Source organism: Hemicordylus capensis, chromosome 2 (genome assembly GCF_027244095.1).
Source record: "Hemicordylus capensis ecotype Gifberg chromosome 2, rHemCap1.1.pri, whole genome shotgun sequence".
NCBI lineage: Eukaryota > Metazoa > Chordata > Lepidosauria > Squamata > Cordylidae > Hemicordylus > Hemicordylus capensis.
Window position 1 is genome coordinate 230,263,485 of NC_069658.1, and position 12,215 is coordinate 230,275,699.

General features: G+C 47.1%; 1 protein-coding gene across 2 annotated transcripts in view; it reads left to right on the forward strand.

Moving 5' to 3' along the window:
• The first annotated feature begins 74 nt into the window (after nt 1-74).
• LOC128342321 (class I histocompatibility antigen, F10 alpha chain-like) overlaps nt 75-12,215 on the forward strand; it is a 34,313-nt gene continuing 22,172 nt past the window's right edge. For both annotated transcript variants that reach the window (XM_053289527.1, XM_053289528.1), the window contains exons 1-3: nt 75-238; nt 8,547-8,722; nt 10,234-10,506. In XM_053289527.1, coding sequence (XP_053145502.1) covers nt 8,650-8,722; nt 10,234-10,506 — 346 coding nt within the window. In that variant the 5' untranslated portion in view covers nt 75-238; nt 8,547-8,649. The remainder of the gene's footprint in view (nt 239-8,546; nt 8,723-10,233; nt 10,507-12,215) is intronic.

Genomic DNA, 12,215 nt, shown 5'->3' on the forward strand with positions numbered 1-12,215 from the left:
ATGAGATGAGGGAATAGAGCTGGTCTGGTGGTAGCAACAAGCATGACTTGTCCCCTCAGGTAAGCAGGGTCTGCCCTGGTTGCATGTGAACGGGAGACTACATGTGTGAGGGCTGTAAGAGATTCCCCTCAGGGGATGGAGCGGTATAATCAAGTATTCTAGGGTTTCTTAATGTTATCCATTCCTTTTCAACCACGTCAAACAAACAGCATCAAAATACAGCCTTAAATCAGGCAAGGTAAGACCACCTCTTTCTTTAGCATCTGTTAAGTTTTAAAATTTAATTCTTGGTCTTTTCCCTTGCCAAACAAATTTAGTTATATCCTTTTGCCATTGCTTGAAACAGGTTGGCATTAATTAATTATAGGAATAGTCTGAAAAAGAAACAACGTTTTAGGTAAGACATTCATCTTCACAACTGAAATTCTTCCCATTAAAGAGACGTTCATTCTAGTCCATCTTTTAATATAATTATTTGAAAACAACAAAGAGGTTTTATTTGTCAACTAGACACCCAAATATTTGATTTTCTTCTCCACTTTCAGTTCCCTTATCTCATAAAGTCTATCATTTGATTTCTGGTCCATAGTTTTTGTCAACACCTTCGTTTTACTCTTATTAATATAAAATCTGGCCAATTGGCCAAATTGTTCTATTTTTTCCAAGAGCCTTCCAACCTTTCCTAATAGATTTTCTAGAAAAAAACACACCACATCATCTGTGAAGGCTCTGAGTTTATACTCCTGTTTCCCTACTTTCGGTCCTTGTATTTGGTCATCTTCTCTGATGTTTCTACATAGCACTTCAAGAACTAAAATAAAAAGTAATGGGGAAAGTGGACAACCTTGTCTAGTTCCTTTTTTGTACTTATTATTTGATACTTCCCCAGGGGCGTAACTACTATTAGGCAAGGGGAGGTGGCTGCCTGGGGACCCCCATGCCTCGAGGCCCCCCCAGAGGCAAGTCACATGTGAAGTGTGTGTGTGTATCAGCAAGGGGCCCATTTTAAAATTTTGTCTCTGAGCCCACTCCAGCCTTGTTACGCCCCTGTACTTCCCCATTTATAATAATTTTGGCATATTTCTCTGAATATATTGTCTTAATGGCCCTAATAAAATTATTACCAACTCCCATTGCATCCAATAACTTCCACATAAACTGCCAGGAGACATTGTCAAATCCTTTCTCTGCATCCAAAAAGATCATAGCTATCTGTTTGTCACTATGTTTTTCATAGTACTCCAGTATATTCAAGACTGTTCTCACATTGTCTATTAGTTGCCTTTTTGGCAAAAAAACAAAACCCTGCTTGATCTTCATGAGTAAAATCTCTTAATACAACCTTCGTTCTTCTTGCCAAATTGGCAGCAAAAATCCCTACTTCCTGACCCTGTAGTTTGAGATCCTCTAGCTGAAGATGGAATCTGGATCCCGAGGTTTGTGGAGCACCAAAAAATCACACTCAATACCCACCCACCCCATGCTAGGCTTCCAGTTAAAGTGAAATAGCAGGCTTTTTACTGTATGGCAGGATCTGCCTCCCCACAGAGACATTTGTATTCAGCAGTACATTGGGTTTCTTTGGACTGAAACTGACTGGGAAGCATTCTTTATTACTGCAGGTAATAGAGAGAAGACCGAGGAAGGCAGCGAACAGCGGAAAAAGAAAATGGAAACAAAATATCAGGGTGTGAAGAAATCTGCTGCTGCTTTACACTCTGACTTCCATGAAATTCCAATTTTTAAAAAAAGGTTGCAAAGGAAACAGAAGGAATAAAGATCCACAAGATGCAAAGATCTTAAGCAGTAAATCGAGCCTAAGCCATGCTAACTTGGCAAAGAGGCACCTTTTAAGATGGTGATTTTCTTTATTTAGCAGGGGGAGAGTAACTGAGGGCCAGTTACTCATGAGATACACACCAGCTGCTTCCACACACCACGCATTGATATGGTTTCTCTCCTCTGTGGATTCTTTGATGGTAAGTAAGAGTTGAGCTATGCCTGAAGCTCTTTCCGCATTCTGAGCATTTATAAGGTTTTTCCTCTTTGTGTATTCTTTGATGGGAAGTAAGATGAGAGTTCTGTTTGAAATTCTTTCCACACACCAAGCACAGATATGGCTTTCCCCCTGTGTGGATTCTTTGGTGGTTAGTAAGGTTTGAGCTCTGACTGAAGCTCTTTCCACACTCTAAGCATTCATATTTTTTCTCACCTGTCTGGATTCTTTGATGCGTGCTCATTATTTTTAATAATAATAATAATAATAATAATAATAATAATAATAATAATAATAATTCAATTTCTATACTGCCCTTCCAGAAATGGCTCAGGGTGGTTTACAAAGAGAAATAACAAATAAATAAGATGGATCCCTGTCCCCAAAGGGCTCACAATCTAAAAAGAAACATGAGCTACACACCAGCAACAGTCACTGGAGGTACTGTGCTTATAAATGCTCAGAATGCGGAAAGAGCTTTAGGCATAGCTCAACTCTTACCATCAAAGAATCCACAGAGGAGAGAAACCACATCAATGTGTGGTGTGCGGAAGCAGCTTGCTTCAGCAAGAACTCGCAGCTTATTTCCCATCAAAGAATCCACACAGGAGAGAAACCATATCCATGTTCAGTGTGTGAAAAGAGATTCAGCAAGAATTCACACCTTATTTCTCATCAAAGAATCCACACAGGGGAGAAACCATATCAATGCTCAGTGTGTGAGAAAAGCTTCATCCAGAGCTCACAGCTTAATTCTCATCAAACAGTCCACCGAAGGGAGAAACCATATCAATGCTCAGTGCGTGGGAAGAGCTTCAGCTGGAATACCAGCCTGACTTTGCATCAAAGAATCCACACAGGGGAGAAACCATATCAGTGCTTGGTGTGTGGAAAGAGCTTCAGTCAGAGCTCAAAAGTGATCTCTCATCAAAGAATCCATATCAGTTCTGAGAATGTGGAAAGAACTTCCATTGTAGAAAACTCCTTACTTCCTATTATATAATCTATAGAGGGAAGAAACCATATACGAATACGACAAATATTTATACAGTATACTGCTTTTCAACTAAAGTTTCCAACACAGTTTACATAGATATAAATAAATAAAATGCCCAATATATCAGTATTTGATGTGTGGAAAGACCTCCTTGCTCAGTGTTCGGGAGGTCAGTGTGTGTGAGGCCAGTTCTTATTTACCATCAAAGAATCCACATGGGGGAAACGGTATACATGCTCGGTATGTAAAAAGAGTTTCAGGTGCAGCTCCAATCTCAACAAACATCAAAGAATAGTTGAGACCATTTAAATGCTCAAAGATTATAAGCCCCTTGTTGACCAGCTTATCTATCCTCTGAGCTGTAGGCAATTTTATTTGTTTTTTTTAAGGTAGGAAAGATATCTGGCTGAGAGACCATCCCAAATCAAGTGTGGGACTTGCACCTGCTAAGCAGTCATGGCCATAGAAAGGGGATAGAGGAGCTTTTGGTCTGTCCTAGAGAAGGGTGTCTCTTTTATAAACATGACAATATTCACAATAAACTATTTATAAGCTATTTTCTGTGTTGCTTTACATCTTATTGATTCCTTTGTCACCTGTTTTTAATTGTATTGACTTGGGGTTTTTTCCCCCGCTGTGCCATTTTGATGTTCCATCCAGTCCTGTTCATGTTGAAAAGCAAGACATACATTTTTTAAATCTATGGGGGGAAATCAACAGATGGCTAAATTCTGCTTGTGAGAAGGCTTCTTATTTTAAAAACTTTATTATGAATTGTGGATATCAGGGTGCAAGATCCAACCCATCTCAAAATACACAGGAATGCTGGTTGGTTCCTAATAATGTGATTTTTATTCCGAGACTATCTTCCTTTTGATCATTTGTGGATGGTCCCTAAAACCCTGTGTGTAACTGACCAATCATCCTGGGATTCCTGCCTTTCAGTGGCCATTTTGAAAATGACTTCTTTCCAGTAGTCCCAAAGCAATGCATTTCAGTCGACATACTCTTGCTTTCCTATTTAATATGTCTCACTGGGAGGAGATTTAGGCTAGATTTAATTAGATTTAGGCTAGAAATGAGGAAGAACTTCATAACTGTAAGAGCTGTTTGAAAGTGTGACCATCTACCTTGGTCAGTGGTGGCCTCCTTCGCTAGAGGTTTTCAAGCAGAGGCTGGACAGCCATCTGACCAGGATGTTAGAGGATTCATGTGTGGCCAATACAAGCCACGTCTTGCTTGAATACTTGTCTTGGGAGAACCCAAGTCAAACAGCTCAGCTTTAAACAACTTTTATCAAGGGAAACAACAATATAGCAGTAAATGAAAACAGCTAAAATTCTCCTTGCCCCTTCTGTTTTCAGAATATATCACCAAATTAGATAAAAGGAGTCCTGTTCATTGCTGCGATATTGCCCAGTTGGCCCAAGAAATTGAAGATCCCACTACATGGTTTGTGTTGCAGGCTACACCAAAACAACAACGTGAAGGGTCTGAAATGTAGTACATAAAACAACAACAACAGATCTTGATAATATAACCAAAAACAGCCCCCCCCCTACACAGAGACTAAATATGTGAATTTAAATTATATTGAAAATAGATCAATAATTAATATATGGTGATCTGGATATATATAAATAAGATGTAATTCATAATATTCATAATGCATTGGTTGGTTCCTAATAATGTGATTTTTATTCTGAGGCTGTCTTCCTTTTGGTCATGTGTGGATGGTCCCCCTAACCCTGTGTATAACCAACCAATGACCCTGGGATTCCTGCCTTTCAGTGGCCATTTTGAAAATGACTTCTTTCCAATAGCCCTGCACTCTCCAGGGGAAGAGACAGGCCTCATCTATTGGCAGCAGACGGAAGGTGCTGGCAAGGAGAAGCCTTCTGTGAGACAGTAGCAGCTATGGAGAGAAAGAAGTGCAGCTAATGCCTCAGGAGGGCTCCACCTGCACACTAGATCTGCCTGGGAGAGGCTGAAAGTATCTCCTCTTAGCTAAGAAGTGAGCTCAAACTTAAATTAACCCTTTTGGGGAGTTAGCAAAATACAGCTCCTATGGGAAACTGTACAGACTATACAGAGACCACAACTGGAATGTGACAACTGCTGTATTTTGTATTTCCAAGGTAGGATTCACAGAGCACACTTAGCTAGGAACGGGCCCTGTTGAAATTACTTTTGAGCAGATGCACACAGGCTCCTGCTCCGAATTAGCTTCTCTGGCCCAACATGCCTCATGGGGGGTGGTGTTGGATTTTCAGAGATGAAGGTTCTTCTCTCTGCCCACCCCCACAAATTCTACTATCACCACATCCCACATTCCCCGATTCTGCAGAGACAAAAAGGGGAGGTGCGAAAACAGCCTGGGAGCTGGTCTTGGGGTAGCAAGCATGACTTGTCCCCATAGCTAAGCAGGATCTGCCCTGGTTGCATATGAATGGGGGACCAGAAGTGTGAGTACTGTAAGAGATTCCCCTCAGGGGATTGATCCACCCTGGGAAGAGCATCAAGGTTCCAAGTTCCCTCCCAGGTTTCTCCAAGATAGAACTGAGAGAGATTCCAGCCTGAAGCCTTAGAGCAGCCGCTGCCAGTCTGTGTAGACAATACTGAGCTAGATGGACCAATGGTCTGACTCAGTATGTGGCAGCTTCCTATGTTCACCCCATGCTCTGTCTCTTCTGGCCTTGCTGCTTGGTTGCTCAGCAAAGGCTGTCCAGGTGTGTCTTGAACCTTCTTTGATTTTAAATTGCCCCTGCGGTGGTTTCCTGCTGTGGTCACGAAGCAGCTGGTACAAGCTGTGAAATGTATATTCTGCAACGCTTCTGTTTCCAGGCACAGGTGGCAAGGCAGCCTGTGGAAACAGCTGTAGGGGGTGGCATCAGCTCACTCCGTGGGGCTCTCTGATCTCCCATCCCCAGTCATTTTTCACTAGGCTCCCTTAGAATTGCTAAGTCAGTGCAAGGTTTTAGTACATGGAGCATTAGGAAGCTGCTGTATACAGAATCAGATCCTTGGGCCATCTACTCAGTGTTGTCTACACTGACTGGCAGTGGCTCTCCAAGGTTTCAGGCAGGAATGTTTCCCAGCCCTGACTGGAGATGCTGCCAGGGTTGGATCTGGGCCCTTCTGCATGCAGAGCGGATGCTCCACCTCCAGCCATGGCCCCACCCCCAGTCCCTAACTGTGTATGTGGGTAGTGTGTCATCAGCCCCTACGGCAGGAGTAGGCAAGCTTGGCTCTCCAGCTGTTGTTGAACTACAACTCCCAACATCCCTGGCACTGGGGATGATGGGAGTTGTAGTTCAGCAACAACTTGAAGAGCCAAGCTTGACTACCCTTGCCCTACAGCAGAGATACCAAGATCTGGGTTTAAGAGACGGGGCCCACTTGCTCCCTACAACGCCTACCCAGAGGTAGAAAGACCCTGAATATGGAGGCTCCTCTATCCCCTTCCTTCTCCGGGTACCCCCCATCTCTTCCCCCTCCCAGGCAGGCATGCCTCTCCCCCCACCCCTTGGGCTGCCCCCTCCCGGCAAGCTCCCACGCGTGACTGCACCCCCCCCCCCCGCCAGGTCATCTAGGCCACCTCGTTTGGTCGAGCCAGACAGCCACTCTTCTGCTGCTTTCCCTTCTCCTCCATCCGTCACCTTCCGTGGCCAGCCCTGACTACAGAGGTTGGTAGCCGACAGTAGGAGACCAACTGAAGGAGAGACGGAAAGAGCTGAATAGGAAACTGGAAGGAAAAACAGAGCCAGAGAAAGCAGCAAAGTTCTTGGCTCTAACAAAGGGCATCTAATTTCAGCCGAAGTAGCTGTGATATATTCAGGTCTGCTGCTCACACAGGCTATGGTGAGACAAACTTAAATTTGATTTTGTGAAAATGTTTTGGGATTTATAAGTTTGCTCCTGTCTGGAAAGAACGATCTAAACAATATTTCATTGGGCACGCTATTGCTAATGCTACAAGGATCCCAATAGCACATTCAGTATCTGAATGGACAAACCTGAAAGATAACTGAGCCATCCTTATTTAACTGATTAGAACTGGCTGTACCAAAACATGGATATTTAGTATCTGTAAACTTAATGCTCTTTTTGGGGTTTCTCATTTGTTAAGATTACTCCCAATCATTGCTCTGTATGTATTCTCCTAATATCACTTAGCTAGTAAGTTTGTTTTCATCATTAGGGAGGAGTCCAAAATGGTGTATTCCCTGCTGGAATAAGAGCTGCACCATCTCTAGTAACAAAGTTGACACAAAAGTTAAAACAAGACTATGGAGAAAGCCCTGCTGTCTCTTGTGGCTGTTCAGCACACCTCTGAGGATGTGGGAGCACAAAAGAGGGCCTATATATCCCACATCATATAGGGAGGGCAGATTAAAGGGTGGGGAGGAGGAGAAGTCCCTTGCAAAGTCTCCTCCTGAGCCAGAGTTCATTTAGGGGAGATCATCTACCTGATCCCACTCAGAAAATGGTTATTCGATCCCTGCTAAGGAGCAAAGCTAATACACACCCCCTTCACCCAAATGCCTCCATTGTACCCCCTTCCCTTCCTACGTTGGCATGGGCAGCTCCAGGAAGGGGCAGACACACACACACACACACCTGAGAAGTTGCTTGCCGCCACCTGCCCCTCCATTCTGTTTCAGAAGCTGAATACATGGGACACAGCTTGCCAACCCACAAATGGAACACAGAACACAGGAAGCTGCCATACTGAGTCAGACCCTTGGTCCATCCAGCTCAGCATTGTCTACCCAGGCTAGCAGCGGCTTCTCCAAGGCTGCAGGCAGGAGTCCCTCTCAGCCCTAGTCTGGAGCAATTCCAGATGGGAGTTTTAGCTCGGAATGGAGGGTGCGCATTCGCACATCATCCAGATTGAAGTTGAAGTCCCTGAGAGCTAACCAGGAACACTCCACACACAATTTGGGTGTTTCATTGCCCATTGGTATGTAGCTTGACTTTATTTATTTATTTAACATATTTCTATACCACCCAAACTCGTGTCTCTGGGCAGTTTACAACAGAAAGGTTAAAACATCACCTTAAAAGATTTATGTTTGGGGTTAACAAATTCACTTTTTGCATTGGGTTTTTTTGGACACATTCGAAGTCACAGTAAAGCCTCCCAGTAAACCCGCGGTAAAGCTGGTGTCTGGAAAAGCTCCAGGGGGGACGGAACTAGAATCTTCTGCGTGCAAGCCTGCAGATGCTCTTCCCAGAACCGCCCCATCCTCTAAGGGGAATCTCTTACAGTGCTCACATGTAGTCTCCCATTCAAATGCAAACCAGGGTGGGCCCTGCTTAGCAAAGGGGACTATGCCTGCTTGCTACCACAAGACTAGCTCTCCTCCCATAGACCAGCTCTTGGCCCCTTCTGTGCCCACCCCCGCCTCAAGTGTGTGTGTGTGTGTGTGCCGTCAGTACGTCCCACACAGAAGGGCGAGGTGGCAAAGAATTTTCTGCGAGGTTTGGTTTCCATCCGCCCAGCAACTGCCCTCATGCATTTTTCTCATTGGTGGGTTATTCCCTTCTCAGCCAATCCCAGCCCAGAGGCACCTCATGCTCGCCTCTGTCTGTCCTACCCTCCGCTCGACAGCAGGTGGAAGATCGCGCCCCAGAAACAACAGACTCCAGCCAGATGTCACTTCGGGATGCCCATCGCTTGCTCCTGGGGGCAGCTGCCCTCTTCTTGCTGCTGGGGGGCTGCTCGGGTGAGTCTCAGAGGTGGAGCGGGATTAAGAAATGCGTGCCTCCCCGCACTTCGAAAGTTCCCAGTTGCGGAAGAGACTCCGGATCCTGAAAACACGCTTTCCGCATGGGGTGGGTGTGGGGGCGTGCCCCTCCCCGGCGCCTCTCTGCTTCGCTCCTGGGCGGCTGCGCTTTGCGGTGGAGTTCCGGGCTAATCTCCCCCCACGTGTCCAGGGCTGAGCCAGGGCTGTAAGGGAGCTTCTTGACCTGGGAATGGGGCTGGAGACGAGCTGCAACAGAGCCAGAAAAGATGGCTCTGGGCTTCCTTCCTAATCCCAACCTGTTCTGCCAGTTGAAACCCCACTGAGTCTGCAAGTAATGTGGTTGCCGTCATGTGGTCGAAGATTGCAGCCTCCATTCTGCTTCTGCACAGACTAGCAGGCTGTCCCGTGTCCTTCCTGGCCAGGCGGAGTTTTGCAAGCTCAAGGGAAGCGCTTTGTTTTCTGTGCACCACTCCCAGACCCTGAACATTTAGGAGGCCTTTTTATAATCCTCGCCATTCCTTCCATGTCACAGTAGTTTAGTGCAGCAGAGACAAGGGTGGGGGTGAGGGGGGATACAGCAGACGGCTGCCCCAACATGCCCAGACCCGGAGGGGGAGGGGGACAGGCAGAACAAGGAGGGTGATCCAAAGCTGATAGGAATGGGGCAGAGATGTGTGTGAACTTCAGGGCCTTATTTCGGCTGCTGCACCTGATGACCTGAATGCTGTTGGAACAGGCACCTACAGATCCACTTGCCAGATCATCAGAGTGTCCCCAGCCTCTGGCCAGCAAGACACCCAGTGCCATGCGGATCTTCCCCTGGTGAAATGAGACCTCCTCCCCAGAAGGCTCACTTCCAGGGCCCTTTCTGAGAAGAGAGCAAGAATCCTCTCTGAGAGGGCTCCCACTGCCCCCTCCCTCTCCATCATCTCCCTCCCAGTGCAAATGAAAGGAGACCTGCTTATCCCGCAAGCCCTCTGTCTGTGAGGCAGAAAGCAGGAATCTGAGGGAAGAGAGGGGATGGGCGGGGGGGGGGGAGGTGAATGGAAATACTGGCCAGCTAGTGAGCTAAGCCTAAAATTGGAGGGTCCCTCCCTGTGCTTGACTAAGGAGCCAAATTCAGTCTAGCGGAGGAAGAACTCTCTCTTCCCTGGCAGGAGCAGATGGTCAAAGATCTTTCTCCTGCTCCTCCTCCATGTTCTGCGGAACATTCCAGGAGCAAACACAGAGCCATGGGTGGAAATGTTTCCTAGCGGCTTGCTATTTAAGCATCAGGCTGCTGTTCTGGGATTTGGGGCATGGAGATATCTTATGTGTCAGGAGAGGTGGTTTATGGGAGGGGAGCTGGTCTTGTGGTCGCAAGCATGAAATGTCTCCTTTGCTAAGCAGGATCTGCCCTGGTTTGCATTTGAATGGGAGACCTGTGTGAGCACTGTATGACAGCATGACAGCAATGCCCCCTACCTCTGCCCATCTCTCTCCCTTTTCAGGCTCCTCGTCACACTCTCTGAGGTTTCATGTTGCAATGTGGGATTCTGCTGAAGGGCTACCCCAATTCATCGGTCAGGGGTACCTGGATGACCAGATCTTCGGGCACTGTGATGAGAAGATAAGGCAGCCCATGCCTGTAGTTCCATGGATGAAGAAGTTAATGAAGGACGATCCTGAGCACTGGAACTTGTACATTCGGGATACGGCGCGTCTGGATGAGACTCTGAGGCAACATGTGGTGATGGTTCAGAGATATGGCAACCAGAGTGAGAGTGAGTGGATGTTGGAAGAGCCACTGATCCCCCCACCTCCCTCCCTCCCAGGGGCTGCTGAGTTTCTTGTAAGGGCCAGAGGGACTAGGACTTGACAGTAGGAGTGTGCACGGTTCGGTCCGGCAACATTCCATAGAACGCCGGACCGGTCCGGCAGTCCGGCGGTCCGGCACAGGGGGGGCCTGTCGCTTTAAGCGGGGGGGGTGGTAGTACTTACCCCCCCGCCGCCGCTCTTCCCCCTCCGGCGCTGTTCCCATCAAGGAATCTTCTTGGGGCGGCAGAGTTCCTCTCTGCCGCCCCTGCCTGCCCCCGTCGTTGTCTCAAAATACCTCCAATGCTGCCCCCGTCGTTGCGAAAGCCCACAGACGAGCGCTAGCGGCACGCATGCGCCCTGCGCGCTGCACGCCCGTCTCTGACGCATTGACCGGTCCGCCATTCGAACCCCTGCACACAGTGCCTTTACGATTACTATCATTCAAAGTCCTTTTCCTCGTCGCTATCACTTCCGCCAGACGTGTGTCAGAATTAGCGGCTCTGTCTATCAGGGATGAATTGTGCATTTTCCAGAGGGACTCCGTAGTCTTAAAATTGGACCCCATCTTTATCCCAAAGGTCAATACTATTTTTCACAGAGGACAAGAAATTGTTCTACCTTCATTCTGTCCCAAACCCAAACATAGAAAAGAACGGGTTTGGCACACCTTGGACATCAGGAGGGCCTTGCGCGTTTATATTCAGAGAACGAGCGCATTCAGAAAATCAGATGCCCTTTTTGTTTCTTTCCTTCCGGCGTCTTTGGGCAAAAAGGTGTCTAAGCATATACTAGCTAGATGGCTAAGATCTACTATTGCCAGTGCTTATGAGTCTCTTCACTTGAAGGCTCCCTCTAACATTACAGCACACTCCACCAGAAGTGTAGCCACTTCAGCGGCCTTTTCAGCCAGGGTTCCACTGGAAGACATATGCAAAGCAGCAACATGGACTTCCTTGTCACCTTTCGTAAAGCACTATAAGATCCCTTCTTTCTATGAACCACAGGCTGCCGCGGCTCGTACGGTTCTACAGAAGGTGTTATAATTTTGTTCTCATCCGCTCCCACCCTAGATAGTTGGCTTGGGTATGTCCCAGTACGTCATGGATGCCCTCCCCATACACTGGAAAAAGAAACATTGGTAGACTTACCGTGAAGGGTTCTTTTTCAGGTATGGGGAGGGCATCCTGCCCTCCCGCGGATAAAAAAGGGGGGGTTTGTATTCTATGTGGGTGACGGAGCAACTTCTAGGGTTTTAGTGTCTACTATCCCCTGTGTATTCCAATCTGTTTTCCTTCAATGTATCCTTTCTGAGGTCCAGCATTGCATAGTGCATTTGTCGCAGTTAATTGCAGGCGTTTTAGTGTTTTTTCTCTCCTGTCGCTCCACGAGACCAGAACTGGGCAAGAAGGGGCGGAACAGACGGAGTACACTGCCTGCTAAAAGCTCATTGGCCCTGTCTTGGAGCATGCAGAACTGAACGAAAGGAACTCTGATAGCCTGGACTAGCTCTAAACTGCCTCCTGTCTCCCCGTCCCACAGGCATGGCTTTCTTTTTGTTGTGCGTCTCTACCAATACAGGCTCGAGAGCCTCTCCAACGACGGGGGCAGCATTGGAGGTATTTTGAGACAACGACGGGGGCAGGCAGGGGCGGCAGAGAGGAACTCTGCCGCCCCA